Source organism: Nansenia antarctica (assembly GCF_963989245.1).
Source record: "Nansenia antarctica genome assembly, chromosome: 1".
Lineage (NCBI taxonomy): Eukaryota > Metazoa > Chordata > Actinopteri > Argentiniformes > Microstomatidae > Nansenia > Nansenia antarctica.
In genome coordinates this window covers 97,869,275-97,884,601 of record NC_137674.1, presented here as the reverse complement: position 1 = coordinate 97,884,601, position 15,327 = coordinate 97,869,275, and the positions used below count along the sequence as shown (strand labels likewise).

Genomic DNA, 15,327 nt, shown 5'->3' with positions numbered 1-15,327 from the left:
GATTTCTTTGAAAGTTTGATTATTTCGTAATGCATGTTTTAATTTATGTGGTTCGTTTACCACGAACATAGAATATCATAAATACTCATTTCCCTTTCCATGTATTTATTTCTACTCCGGAATCCTACTCTTTTTTCTGATAACCAATGATGAACTGATAGCCTATAAACTGATTTACCAAGTATGTGCTGCATGTATTCTACATTGAGGTATTTATTTGTATTGATGTATTTATCTGCAGACATACAAAACAGTGAAATAATACAAATGGATTAAAAAGTGCATGTGTAGGTGAGGTTAGAAACCCGTCTACTAGGGCTTACACACATTGTTCACGTCAAAACACATCCTGCACTGGTATTTTGGAAGGAAAATCATTCATCCCATCACATCTAACGTCAGACCGTAGTTTCCTTTCCAAAAATGTACTGTGATCCATGAGCTTGTGGGACATTTTTTTTACCCCCCTGTTCGTATTGTGGGAAAATAGATCTGGGTTGTTGACAAACTTGACAAGCGCATCTTGACTGTGGTCCTCCTGGGGGGTATTCCATCAACATCGCTAAATAAAAATCCAGGTTTAGTCTGATAAGTCTCGCGAGAGTTCCTAAAAATACCCAGGCATATTCTGACAAGTCTCGCGAGAAGTTATCAAAAATAAGCCAAGATTTTTTCCTTTAGCGACGTTGATGGAATACCCCCCTGTGGTCATTACAGGGTGTGTTCGTGTGTGCGCCTGCTTTACGTTCTTTACGGTAGCAAAATTCCAGTGTCTTTTTTCCCCTTTTTCGGGGCAGCAGTGGAGTAGTGGAAAGCCTGGGAATCTAAACCCCTCAGCGGCCACAGCCATGGCTGAGCGCCGCGCCTTCGCCCAAAAAATAAGCAGGTAAGGACCTGTTAAATCCTAATTTGAACACTGCTTTCACTGACTCAGTCCCTCGGTTAACCTATGCTGCTTATAGCTCTCGTCCTCTGCGCTTCGTTTCGAGACAATCCATTCCCAAATAAGGCCCCCCCGGGTCCGCTAGCATCTCTAGCTAGCTATCGGTGTCGTTAGATCGTTAGCCGTATGAAAGATGCCCAGTGTCAGACCCGCCCCAGTGTGAGACAAGCGTCTGGTTTTATCAATGATAATGTGTCTTTTCTTTTAGAGAAAAGTGTGTTTCAGCTGTTGACGTTTTCGTTTGACATCTCAAATCAAACCCGACCGTTGTCTGTCTTTAGAAGTATTCGTCGTGTGCATTGTGAATTAGGACCGTGTTGAAAATATGTGAGAGTGGGTAGTGTGTAGGTGGTGGTCGTGGCCACGGCGACTGGGGGGGGGGGGGGGGGGTGTCACTGACTTGACACATCGTGACGTTAGAATTATAAGGTTCTATCTCCATTTTTGGTCAAAATTGAGTTTTTTACATAATCTGATCCATTAGGTGTTTATTAATGCCTGTGTGGTGTTATTTTTAAAATGTTGACATTTTTGAGTTAGTAATTCATAAAATACAAAGGTTCCTAACACACACACACACACACACACACACACACACACACACACACACACACACACACACACACACACACACACTTATTTCATGGTTGATCTCAGACCTCATAGTGAACGAAGAAGGGCACCACCCACCAGAGGGATTACGGTTATCTGTTTTTTTTGGAAAGCTCTGGCATCTGCTTTGAGTTTCTCGTCACAGACATCCAGCTAGATCAGACGCATTAAACGTCTCTGTGGCAATCTGCTGGTACCTAGTAGGCTGAGGTCTGTTTTTTAATTCATTCATTGGCACTAAGAATAATACTTTTGGATGATCACCCTCCCCTTGTAAGACAGGCTTTGTCCTTGTATCTGGCCTGGGGAATCTTTGCGGCCTCGAACAAAAAACATTCTGTTTTGTCTTTTTTTCTTTTTTCTTTCCCAAATGTCAAGCTAGAAAGTCTCACTCTTTTGGAAATACATAGCCTACTGTGTGGGGACAGTGGGGACCGTTCAGACTCTGTTTACCTCCCTGTATTGGAGTTAGTAGAGTTAGATTTGTTTTCACAGATTGATGCCAACACAATAAGGCAACTGTCATTGTGTCCGCACAACACAGTCCAGGTTTTCTCAGGTCGCCCCTTTTAGTCACAAAGCCCTTAACAATTCTCATAGACTAGCCTTGGCTAACTCTAATGTGACGTTCCTGAATGCACCGTGTGAGACGTGCTTGTGGGATGAAAAAGAGTAGCCTGCTTTTTTGCCTAATCAAGTTGTCCCTCCTGAGCAGTGACCAAGCTAAATAAACTAAAGGTCTGATCCGAGGCCGTAGGAGGACAGTGGAATGTGTTTGTTGCCTCAGTGTTTAGTGACACTGACAGCGCAGCAGAAGGCAGTGAAGGCATCGTATCTAGTCCACGGCGTAGCTCATTTCCACTCGACTGCTTTAGACACGCATGACAATAACCTGGCCTATCACCTTGACCTTCCCCGTGTCATCTTTGCCCCCCCATCACTCTGTGTCCCGCTCTTCCTCTCTTTAATTTGTCGTTTGTTTGCAGTCTGTGTGTCTCCCTTGGGTTACTGCTGCGTAGTTGTTTTGTTCAAGGCGATGGTGCAGAGAGGTTTTGAGCGTCGCCGTGATTTAAAGGTCTGAGTCTGGACTCAGCGATGGCAGCGGCAGTTGTGGACCCGGGCGCGTTGTGCTGACTGCGGTCCTCGAGGAGGCTTTTATTGGTCCTCTCCTCTGTGGTGTGATATACGGCAGTGTCGGTGGGGGACACTGTATAATGCCACGATCAGGGGCGGGCACTGCGAGGGGAGAGAAGACCTGTGGGCGACAAGGCCCATAACACTAATGTTTGCCCACAACAGAAATACAGACTCTTTACCTAGCTTACAGTGACCACTGCAGTAAACACACTGGCCTTGTCTGCTCAGTCATATATCCTGACATTGCCCTTTCTCTCTCTCCCTCGTCCTTTTCAAACCCAAGTATGTGTGAGACGGCTTTGACTTGAGTGAGGCCAGGAGGCAACCTCTGTGTCGTATAAGCGAAGACCAGATTAAACCTATGCAAGTCTTACTCTCAGCTAGGCTACCCTGTGGGCTGAAGGTGATCCATTTGTTAAAAGCAAAGGATGTCCTAAGGCTAAGCTGAGGCTAAGGTGTTTTGTATGATGCAGGCCTAGCCTACGTTGACAATGTGATGTTCTCTCCACTAACGTTCTTCTTTCTCTCCCTGCAGGACTGTGGCAGCAGAAGTCAGGAAGCAGATCGCTGGTCAATATGGGGGCTCCCCACAGCTCCTCAAGAACCTCAATGTGGGTGCGGCAGCCAGCAACACAGTGAGTACCCAGAATGCCCCAGGGTGTTGTTTCGGGGGGGTGGGCAGAGGTCAGAGGGAGGGTTTGGGATGGGTGTATTATTAGCTAACCATTAACAAACCCCCGTCCTTCACATCCCATCTCACTCCACTGTGGTGTGCTCAGGGACAACATTGCTTGGCTCCTCCGACCAGTAATTGTCTTTGCTGAGGCGGCCGATTGACTTTTAGCGGCCTGATGCCAAAATACTGCCCTAATGGCCGTCCCCATTGCAGAGCTGAAGGAGCAAATACCGTTCTTAATTAGGCTCAAGCTGGGCATTAATTAAACTGTGAATAGGATTGTGTTTGTGTTCCCAGATTCTATAAAAGGAAAAGCATTAACTGAGCTAAAACAAAATAATAGTCCCTCTGGCTGCTACATTTTAGAAATAGCTGAGACCTAAAGACTATAAAACCGTTAGTTTAGGCTTGAGGAGTTGTACTTGCCAGGACTTGTTATTCGAGACAGTTTCGTCAGCTAGCTTGTGTGTGTGTGTGTGTGTGTGTGTGTAGGCCATTTCCTCTAAGCGTCTGCCAATATCAAAGATATGGCTTCCTGCAAATTTATTTTGAGAAATTCCGCAAGCTGGAACTTGTCTCAACATTTATCAACCCACTTTTGTTTTGACATAAAACCATATTCCTTTGTTGATTGCGGAGCTTGGTTCTATCTACCTTTGCCAAAGTCACTAAGGCTAGTCAACTCAGCTTCTCCTGATTTAGGTCCATATGAATGTTCAGCACATTGTTAAGTTGGGTAAAGTTGATTATAATATATATACTTTTGGATTTCCGTAATATGTTGCTCACTAATTTATACACTCCTCTCATCTCCTTTCTCCGTAGGTTCCTCTCACAGAGGCTGTTGAACCGGTGGACTTTGAGGAGTACCTCATCACCCACCCTCCCATCATTGAATCGGGCCCCCTAAGGGACCTGATAGAGTTCCCTCCTGATGACATTGAGGTGCTCTACACCCCCCGAGAGTGTCGCACCGTCGGCCAGGCTGTGCCAGAGGAGGGGTAGGTGCTGGATAGGACTAGGATAGGAGCAGGTCTGTATGGAGGTGCCTGTTTGTTGCCTGGGCAAGGCTGCACTCGGGCCTGGGAATCCCACCGTTGATCTCCCCTGCGTCGTATATCTGCCTACAGTGCATCGATGCACTCCTTTTGTACTGTGGTCATACATTGCTTTCTTTATTGTTTATTTTGAATGTAGACTGAAGCTTATACTCAACGGAAAAATAGTAGTGTTGTGTAATCCTACAATATAGGTTAATTTATTGGTTAATTTTACCTCCAGCTTTAAAACTGGGAAAACTCCTCTACAAACCTGTTGAAGCCCTGTGGGGAATGGAGGTACCTATCTCCAACCCAGGTGCAGCTGAGACTGCAGTATTATAGCCCTCCGTCCTCTAACACAGTAGAGACCATATCAGAGCAAACAGGAAGTCTCTCCTCATCCCCCTTTAACCTGATTACAGCAGGTGATTTGACTAAATGAAATAAGCAACACATAACTGGTGTGTCGTGACGACTGGTAGTAGATAGATAAGAGAGCAGTCCTCCCTGCTACTACGATCTACCTCGGAGCGAGGACATTTGCTGCAATATGGCTATTACCGTTATTGATTTTACTCTGTGCCTTTAGTTGTGAGGCGTATGCTGCAATCAAGTGCTCTTCAGAAGTAGGGAAGCTTGGACATTTCAGACTCGTGTACCTCTGCGATCCCTGAGATTCCCACTCAGACTTCTCTCAGAATTAAGCCATTATGAAAAATCCTACACGATATCTTAGTGGGCGGCTCAGAGTTTCTGAGGAATGCACCATTACACCCTAACGTCTTTCTCTCTTTTGGTTTGACAGGGACACCGATGCTCACGTCAGAGACTGTGTCAGGTCCTACACTGAAGACTGGGCCATCGTCAACAGAAAGTACGGTCTACCTCATCATCGTATTGTCTATATCTAGTATAGCAACCGGCTTCTGAGTTGAATCTGAGTCAAATAAATGTAATAAATAATTAAATAATAACAAAGGGAAAAATGTTACGTCTGTGACGCCAGACTGACTGCCTATCGTCTAGCTGTTGAGATAAGAGCTGCTGGAAAATCTGAAGGACGATGTCCTATCTCTCTGTTGGGTAGATTACATGCGTATTGTAGTTGCGAAGTAGCTTCATGTTCCTGTTCTCGTAATCTGCTGCCATTCTACTGCTGGCAGAATATCAGCTTCACATGAATATTTGACCTGGATATGGAAGGTGGGAAATTGAAATTCTGCTTTGCTTTCCTCGACAGATACCATAAGCTTGGGACTGGGTTTAACCCTAATACCCTTGACAAGCAGAAGGAGAGGCAGAAAGGCTTGCCTAAACAGGTGTTTGAGGCAGATAGTGAGATGCCGGACAGTAGCAGTTACCAGGACGACCAGGTAAGACGCTGCCATAATCCAGTGGATCGCAGCCTAGTCCTACAGCAGTCTCACTTCATTGTAGCCAAGTCATTCTAAACACATGCTGAATTATATCAATTTGGGCTTTTTTTAATGGCCGTCTTATACCTGATAGGTCACTTCTCTAATGTGTGTGTGTGTGTGTGTGTGTGTGTGTGTGTGTGTGTGTGTGCGTGCGTGTGTGTGTGTGTGTGTGTGTCTGTCTGTCTGTCTGTCTGTCTGTCTGTCTGTCTGTCTGTGTCTGTGTCTGTGTGCGTGCGCCTGCCTGCCTGCCTGCCTGCCCCAGGATGACCTGAAGCGGCGGTCCATGTCCATAGACGACACGCCGCGGGGCAGCTGGGCCTGCAGCATCTTCGACCTGAAGAACTCCCTCCCCGACGCCCTCCTGCCCCACCTGCTGGACCGCGCTCCCAACGAGGAGATCGACCGGCACAACGAGGAGCACCGCAAGTCTCACCGCCACCGCGAGCTCTTCGCCCTGCACCCCGCCCTCGACGAGGTACAGCACACGGCTGCCAACCCCGGCGTGCGCTCGATCACAAGGACTACTGATATACGGTTGTGCCTTTAAGCCTGCGCCAGCTCCGGCTCAGACTGGGTGTAGTTCAGCTCTTCTCAGATTAATGTGTTTGCCATTCGTGATAATGTTATCACCATAGCCCTTTTATAAGAATTGATGAAGCGGACACAATTCATTCCACACACTTCCAGCGGGGGAAAAAAGACACTTTTGGTCAAATTCAGTATTCATAGTATATTTCAAGAACCGTTTTTTTATATGCTTATGTTTGCCTATTTCGTTTTTTCATGTGAACGTGAAGGAGGAGCCCATAGAACGCCACTGTGTGCCTGACGTCCCTAAAGAACACTTTGGCCAGAGGCTACTCGTCAAGTGCTTGTCCTTGAAGTAAGTGGAGGACGGCCTTTAAAAGCCTTTTACCTTCTGCGTTCTTTTTTAACTGCCACATTCTGCTGACCTGTTCCTTTTCCCCCTGAAGGTTTGAGATCGAAATCGAGCCCATATTCGCCAGTTTGGCCTTATACGATGTCAAGGAAAAGAAAAAGGTAAGCTGTTATGCTTTCCTCAATGCCACACGGCCCTGAGTTGTTGGGTCACTCTGGGAAACCATTAAAAGTGTTTGGAAGCCAACATGAATTAGATGAGTTGACTACAAAAGCTTACGTAGTGGGCCTGCTATCCTTGTGTGAATGCACCTAAATCATGCTATGATACTATGTACTATGTACCCCCCCAGACACACACACACACACACACACACACACACATATACACACACTCACACACACACACACACACACACACAGACACACATACACACACACACACACACAGACACACACAACAATCCTCCTTTACTCTAACAAACACTAGAGGGTAGCAATGACCATAATGAACAGATGGAGAAATAAGTAATTCTAACACACACACACACACACACACGCACACACTAAGAATGATCCCCCTAACTCAACATGATTAACTGTCTGATATGTTAATTAGCAACCTTCATGTGTCTCTCTCAGATATCAGAGAATTTTTTCTTCGACCTGAACTCGGAGCAGACCAAGGGCATGCTGCGTCCACACATCCAATCAGCAGCCATCTCCACCCTGGCCCGCTCCGCCGTCTTCTCCATCACCTACCCCTCCCAGGACGTCTTCCTGGTCATCCAGGTGAGCCACACGCATCACTTCCTCTCCGCTAGGTTTATTGTAGTCCATGACTGTAGTCCATGACTCTATGTAGTCCATGACTGTCAAGTCAGTTTATTAGCCATGTCGCTATGGCTACAGTACATTCAGTACATTGGAATTCTTGGTGAGAGCTACACATACATGACACTAAATAAACACACAAACATCAATAGATTAAATACATGATATGAATAGGATAACGTGCTCAGTAGGCTGTTTTGAAGAATAATATCGGAGCATGCTGTATGAATGAAAAGGCATGCTATGTGTGAATCGTTACCGATGACCTGTTGGCCTGTTGACTCTCTCTAGCTGGAGAAGGTGTTACAGCAGGGAGACATTGGAGAGTGTGCCGAACCTTACATGGTCTTCAAAGAGTCTGACGCAGCCAAGGTAATATCGATCATATCATATGCTTGACAAATAAAGCCAATGTCCTCTACCTCTCTCGTACCTGAAAAACAAACAAAAAATAAACTGTTGACAATGACCCTGTAATACCTACTAATCTTGTTTGTGGAGTGTAAAATAGGTGGAAGATAGTGGGTGTGTAGGTCTGTGGATGAATTAAGTTAACCGATGCATGGAAAGTTGGTTTCACCGTGTCCTCCTCCACCCTGCAGAACAAAGAGAAGCTGGATAAGTTGCGGGGCCAGTCGGAGCAGTTCTGCACGCGTCTGGGTCGGTACCGTATGCCCTTCGCATGGACCGCCATCCACCTGATGAACATCGTAAACAGCGCGGGCAGCCTGGAAAGAGACACAGAGCTGGAGATGGGACTGCAAGGTCAGGCCGGGCTGGGAGGGACTTGGTGAAAGACGCTTACGTCACTTATTCATGTAAAAGAATCCAGTGAATAACAACCAAGTAAGATTAGGAAGTAAAGACGGGTGTTAAACAGAATAAAGCATGTGATCAGGGTAAGCCAGTCTCATGGGTCATTCACGGATCATTTGTGTATGACCTTATGGGAGTATGAACTTTTGACCTTGTGATGTCATGACTCTGTAACGCTGACCTTGGCTCTGATCTCCTGTTGCTCTGCAGAGCGTAAAGGCTCGTGGTCGGAGAGGAGGAACTCCAGCATCGCGGGGCGTCGCTCCCTAGAGAGGACCACCAGTGGGGACGAGTCGTGCAGCCTGACCAGCTTCAGACCCGCCACCCTCACGGTCACCAACTTCTTCAAACAGGTCTGGACAGGACTCCTCACACTTCAACACACACCACACACCTGCTGGGGTGCTCTGATCACCCTCCAACACTCGGGCTCTAACGTTGTGTGTCTGTCTCTGTGTGTGTGTGTGTGTGTGTGTGTGTGTGTGTGTGTGTGTGTGTGTGTGTGTGTGTGCGTGCGCGTCTGTGTGTGTTTTGCGTGGCAGGAGGGGGACAGATTGAGTGATGACGACCTGTATAAGTTCCTGGCGGACATGAGGAGGCCGTCCTCTGTGCTGAGGAGACTGAGGCCCATCACAGGTACAGTAACACCACATCAACAAGACCCTCTGTATACGCTGGTAGAGTGACTGTTGTCATGGTATTCTTTGACGATGATAACACAGCTGTCTGGGGACAAACGTAGCAAGTTTGTAACGGAAGCTCCATAGGAGACTTGTCAATAAAGCTATTTTAGCAGAACATTTTTGCCTGATCAATTATTTTTTATTTGATATTCAAGACTCTATCCTGCACCCTGTTACCTCACACTGATGCTGTACTGGGATGATGGGGAAAGTGAATTAACGAGCACTAATCAATTGTATTACAGTGGGATCTAGTTTGACAGCTAAATATGCTGCATGATCATGTCAGTGTTACAGCGCTACACGCTTGTTTGTCTCCAATGAGGTTCCAGTTTACCAGCGGAATGTATCTTCATGTTATTTTTAGTGATGAGGTATCCTGTATACCCCCTAGGGGTGGGCATCGACGATCGATAATTGATCGATAAGGATCTTGGTCGATCACAAAATAAAAAATTTGGTCGATCACAAAAAAAAAAAAAAAATTTTTTTTTTTGGTGATCGACCAAATGTTTTATTTTGTGATCGACCAAGATCCTTATCGATCAATTATCGATCGTCGATGCCCACCCCTAATACCCCACTCTTCTTCCTCCAGCCCAGCTGAAGATCGACATCTCCCCGGCTCCAGAGAACCCCCACTACTGCCTGACCCCTGACCTCCAGCAGGTCAAGCCCTACCCAGACAGCAGAGTCCGCCCCACCCGAGAGATCCTGGAGTTCCCACCCAAGGATGTCTACGTCCCCAACACCACCTACAGGTGACCAACCCTGCAGCCCGACGTTACCTACCCACTGTAACAGCGTTTTTGCACGACATCCAGGCTCTCTTACATAGATATCCATGTAATAAACCGCAGTATCATATCACCCCATGTCCCTGTGTGACTGTTAGGCTGCACTAGTCTTGTGTTGACTTCTCTCTGGCTTGTTTCGGTCAAGGTCACTGACAGACTCTTATCAGACGCTTGTGTTGACATGGCCTCTTCGTCTCAGGCAGTGTTTGTCTACCAATAGAGAGAGGCCGACATGCATTTTCATGCCAGCTTTAATAGCTCTGCTATGGCCAGCCTGGCAACGAACGGGGGTACGAAAGCTGTGAGCTCTGGGTAGCGGTCATTTAGCGCTTACAGTGCATGTGCCCCTCCTCTACAAGAGTCAGTTAATGCAAATGATGCGGAAGTTTTCCGTTTTTTGGAGAGATGCTATCAAGGACTTTGTTTGGGTGAGAGACTGACACACGTTAGCGGTCACATAGTAACAAATAAGTCCTTCCGGCTCTATCACACACGGACCCGCTTAGAGGGACACTTCACCATTTTGTAACCTCATATTCATTATCTTCAGCCTATACCAATGTCTACATATGTGAAAACAGCCACTTACGTACTGTAGTAAGAAGGATAAGAGAAAAGGCCCCCCGATGATGTCATTGGTAGCATTACACCATCTGCCCTGATGGGTGTTTTTCGTGGCAAAGAACAAGAGCAGACTCGGGGTTCTGTTTTGATTATGTTTGTTTTATTTGTCTTTATAAATATGATTGACCAGTGCCCCTCTGATAGGGTTGAAGTATGAGTAAGAAACTAAATATGTACAGTACATACATGCAGAAAGATAACAAAGAGTCAATATGACTCAGTTACATAACAATAAATGACCTCTGAATGACTTCTGACCCTAACTAGCATTCTCCCTTCTAATAGCACAGCATGGACATTTTTTAAATACAGTATAAAGTTAAAAAAGACATGGAACAAACTAAGCTGATAGACATATGAAGATGTTTGCATGGTTTAGCTGTCGTGTAAATATGTGTGTGCTCAGCAACATGCAGAACGTGCAGTACAAGTCCGAGTGATACCTGTGCATAGGCTCATGCGTTGGATGGAAGAGCTAAGGATAATGCTGTCTCATGCACCGCATTCATTTAAGTATTGAAGTATCTGTAGCATATAGTGGTTTCAGTTGTGTATAATGGCTGAGGAATCAGCTCGTGTTTAGTAGTACAGTGCTGTGAAATATTTGCAGTCAATGTTGAATCTGGCATTCCTGTGACCAGAACTGGCTCTCTTCACAAATCCCTCCCTGATCTTACCCAATGATACTACTAGCATTTCTGGACCAACCTATAAAGGTTACTGACCGGCAAGGATTGTGTCACGTTGATCGAACGATATCTTCTCTCTGACATCGTTTTGTCAGTTTGGCGGGTTTTCCTGTTGGCCAACGATCTAACTCAGACAGACAGTTGGCTTGGAGCAGTCAATCTGATGTTACTGTGCCAGCCACGTGTAATGGGTGGGGGGGGGTGGGGGTGGGGTGGGGGGGGGGGGGGGTCATTGGAAGCTTTCGGCGAGGGGGGCAGGTCGTATGGAGATCTTGGTTGACTTTAGGGAGTAGGAGGTCCCTATGACGGGCTTCCAGTGGATCCCTTTCCTCCGCAGAGAACGACCTCTTGACCTCAGCCACATGTACCTCCCATTCAGGTTGGTGTCACCACAGGCGTTGAACCACCAGCCGCCTGCAATGGTTTGTCAAAAACATCAGTTAAAATCGGACATAATACATCTTAAACAGGTTTACCGTCAAAACAATTGAAAACAGGTGCACGCAGTCGGTCTCTACCACTGCATTGTCGCGCACCCGTATAAGGTGTTTAGTCGGTACCTGTGTAGTAGCGGGCACAGTTGGAGTCCTCCTGGTTGTCGTTGTCCCGGTCCTTGGTGGAGAACCTCATGCCAGTGTGGTTGCCCATGGCGTCGGGCAGGTCTCCAGACAGGTGAGTCAGGTGGAGGGTGTAGTGGGTCGCCGGGCCCTCCAGGGTGAACAGGTACTCCACCGAGCGCCTCTCCTCCTTCCAGTCTTCTAGCTCGATGCGCAGGATGGAGTCGCCCTGACCCGCCAGGCTGTGGATCTTCTTCAGGCCCAGCCAGAACTCTCCTGTAAACACACAAACAACACTTGGTCAATAAACGGCCAAACGACTGTCATGGTACTAAGCACTAAGCCTTGATACTTTATACTTTGTTCCTTCTCACCTATGGAGCCTTAAATTGAGTAAAGTTTCAACACTTGATACTCCTTTTCTTTAGCCTCTGGCTGCATGTTGCAGTCATAGTATTGTGACATAATAAGAAACGCTGAACTATTCGTAGCCGAAGGACCTGACGCTCTTTCGGAATGCGGTATGACTCTATGGGCTGGGATCCAAGTCTGGCTTTTAAGTGCCGCCCGTGCACTGTGTAGTCAGACAATAGAGGAAGCTAATCTGTCAACTGGGACCTGATAGGCTACAATTACTGCTTCCTATGGGCGCTTCCTCCAGGAAGTACTTAAGAATGCTGAAGTGGATGTTTCCTTTTCAATGAAAGCCCGCAGGCTTTTTGCACTGAACAGGATTCTAAGGGGGGAGTGATTAATCAGGTTTTTCTTCAGCTTATCACAGGATGTTTAACTTAGAACAAAGATTGAGCTGTATTGACTGCCCTTACCGATACACTCAAACTGGATACAGTGTGTAAAAAAAAAAGCTGTACTCACGTTCCAGATCTCCAAATCCATTCTCGTATTTCTCCCATGTCTGGTCAAAATCCACGGATCCGTCGTCCCTGTGCTGGATGACTGTTGAGCCTCCCTCTGTAGAGTAGTAGAAGATTTAGTAGAAGAAGGTTTAGTAAACCAATGGAGGAACAAAACACGTACACTAACGCAACAAGGTCCAGCCTGATAAGTGTCCCCGTGCTTCCCCTTTAGAGATAAGGAGACTCATAGCACTCATTCCCTCTGGTGTCCGCCTGTGTTGTGGCTATCTAAGGCAGGATGACCCTGCTTCCAATACAATGGATTCAGTTGAGTCTGGTCTCTGGGCTCAGGTTTTGTTATCTATCTAAGTTCATTGTAGGTAGAAGGGCTATTATGTAGGCTAATGCAGAGAAATAGTTTGACTTGTGGAATTGTTTCTCAGAACTGTTACAATATCTCAGGATATTCTATGATAATGATTGACGTGATGGCTCGTTACCTGAACTCATTTCACAGTAGACATTGAATGGCTCTGATTGGTTCGGCTTGATAGGGAATACTCCGCTGGTCTTCTCTCCTCTGTCGAAGAGCTCACTGCAGTCCACAGGTAGGTCTGAAACACAAACGGAGTACGAGCACACAGGTCAGGAAAAGGATTGTCGTTCATTTCTGTCACTGTCACATATAGGCCTGCATGATTGAATTATAAATGTTTCCGTGTCATATAGTATGTGATATAAGACACACTAAAACATATCAATCAGATATACATTGCAGTTCCTGTAGTCTAGATGCTCTTACCGCTTGTCTCCAGGCCAATAGAGGTGTTTGTTAGATATTCAAACGGGTCGTGAGCCTCTGGGTCAGAAGTTCCTACTTTCTCAGCTGTGTCTTGGAAATTGTCGTCGCCTATCTGAAACAGAAGGCAATCAATCCGTTATGGATTGGTGTTTCTCACAAAATGATGTTACTATCAGTGCCCTCAAATGTGATAGTGGCCTTTTATTCAGGGATGTGTAGACTGGCTACCTTTTCCTCCAGATTCTTGATCTTTCCTTTCTGGTTGTCGAGCTGGTCGTGCTGCTCCCTCACGGCTTTCAGCAGCTCCGTGATCGTCCTCTCCTGAGACTCGATCACATTCTGAAACAGCCAAGTCAACGTTGACTCTTTACTGCCCATGTCAGCATCATTTTAAAGATTTTTTTTTCACTTGAGAGGAGGTTTTGATTTTTGGAAGACTCTTTGCAAGTGCACTATGTTTTGGCCTAGAAACCTCAAATTACAGATATATACATATATCCATACAGATATAAAAAAATATGGTAATAAATATTTTGGATATATATGCAGAAATGTGGGCTGGTTTTGTGTACTCTACACAAAAGCATCACAGTCTATTTTTTGGCATAAGTCGGAGCTCACCTTCAATGATGCAATCTCGCTGAGCTGTTCGGGGGGGAGCATGCTCTCCGACAGGCCCTTCAGCTTCTCCTCCAGCCCGCCCACCTTGCTCTGCAGCTGGCTCCTCTCCTGCAGGATGCTGTTGATCTTGGAGTTGATCTCCAGTGACAGGTTCCGGATCTCCTCGTTGTTGGCCTTGAGGAATGACGTGGTCTTCTTCAGCTCTTCCTCCTCCTCCTTGATCTCGGAGGTAACCACCGAGAGCTGGTAGAAGGAGCGGTCGAAAATGTTGAGCTTTTGGAAGATGTCGTTGATCTGTGCCTTGGTTTTTTGGACGAACTCCTTGAGGCTCTGGCCCAGCTGGAGCAGGCCGTTGGCAAGCAGACGCACATCGTCCAGCATGGCGAAGCGAGACTTGGACTCTACCGGAGTCTGCGTCTGGCCCTGGGCCATGGAGGGCAGGGTGGGGTGAGCCACGGCCAGAACCACCAACGTCAACAGGCTGATCAGCTTCATGGTTAAATCTCTCTGTATGATGTAGAATAAAAAAAAATCTGTCTCTCTCTCTTCCACCACCTCTCTCTCTCTCTGCTAGAAAGATGTCCGAGCAGCAGGATGGCCTGTGTTATATACCCCAGGCCAGCGAGGGGAGGTGGGATTAGTTGATCATTAAGCCCTGTTATGCTTGAGCTACTGTGCCCCCTGAAATCCCCCCGGGAGCCCCCCCGCCAGAACAAACAAATCACAGCAGTGAGCGAATAGCAAATACACCCCTTCAGCTACCCTCCTGCCCCCCCCCCCCCCCTCCCCCATTACCCCCCAAATCCCCCCCTCCACCACCACACCCTACTCCATCTGCAGTGCCCCCGCTTTGGCTGATCAGCAGAAAACCCAACAATGGCCATCAGAGTTTTGATGGATCGCTGCTCTGATCAATCTCACCTCATAGCTGCACGCCTCACTCTGATTGATAATGCCGCGTGCAATTTATGTCTCTGGGTTTGATTTAACGTCCAGCTGAATCAGCCCAGCATCACTCTCTGCTGCCTCTCACTGGGTCTGGCTCAGAGGTACGCTGCTGTATGGAATGGTGGGGTTGTCATCATCGCTATGGTTTTGCTGAAGTTGGCAATGGGGAGGTTGACTAATGTGATAAGTTTGGACAGTGTGAACTCATCATCTTTGTTTTATTGTTTGGCCTTTCTATTTTGATTTACTGTTTACTTTCTGAAGTCTGATGATGATACGCCAATCCTGACTTGTGAAAGGAAATAGAGGAACTGTACAGGGTTTCTTTCTGTGCAGCTTTTACAGGACTCTTTGGCATACAGTGTTTCCAGTCGTAAAACGTTGAGCTTTTATC

The 15,327-nt window shown here is 46.6% G+C and overlaps 2 protein-coding genes across 10 annotated transcripts in view; one reads left to right on the top strand and one right to left on the bottom strand.

The window, feature by feature from the left end:
* Positions 1-809: 809 nt before the first annotated feature.
* The window catches only part of dock7 (dedicator of cytokinesis 7), a gene marked incomplete at its 5' end in the record, with an annotated part of 45,054 nt that continues 30,536 nt past the window's right edge, over positions 810-15,327 (top strand). For 8 of the 9 annotated variants that reach the window (XM_080550198.1, XM_080550197.1, XM_080550193.1 and 5 more), the window contains 14 exons: positions 849-886; positions 3,228-3,327; positions 4,194-4,369; positions 5,214-5,282; positions 5,649-5,781; positions 6,089-6,301; positions 6,624-6,709; positions 6,801-6,867; positions 7,348-7,497; positions 7,831-7,911; positions 8,142-8,304; positions 8,566-8,708; positions 8,898-8,991; positions 9,637-9,799. In XM_080550198.1, the coding sequence (XP_080406324.1) occupies positions 849-886; positions 3,228-3,327; positions 4,194-4,369; positions 5,214-5,282; positions 5,649-5,781; positions 6,089-6,301; positions 6,624-6,709; positions 6,801-6,867; positions 7,348-7,497; positions 7,831-7,911; positions 8,142-8,304; positions 8,566-8,708; positions 8,898-8,991; positions 9,637-9,799 (1,676 nt within the window). Of the gene's footprint in view, positions 887-3,227; positions 3,328-4,193; positions 4,370-5,213; positions 5,283-5,648; positions 5,782-6,088; positions 6,302-6,623; positions 6,710-6,800; positions 6,868-7,347; positions 7,498-7,830; positions 7,912-8,141; positions 8,305-8,565; positions 8,709-8,897; positions 8,992-9,636; positions 9,800-15,327 lie in introns of all 9 variants that reach the window. The other variant, XM_080550199.1, reaches the window with a different exon arrangement.
* angptl3 (angiopoietin-like 3) lies at positions 11,378-14,480 on the bottom strand (the record flags this gene model as incomplete). Its single annotated transcript, XM_080547483.1, has 7 exons — positions 11,378-11,562; positions 11,709-11,981; positions 12,582-12,677; positions 13,063-13,176; positions 13,365-13,476; positions 13,593-13,703; positions 13,986-14,480. 7 exons carry the CDS (start codon positions 14,478-14,480, stop codon positions 11,378-11,380), a joined length of 1,386 nt encoding a protein of 461 aa, XP_080403609.1.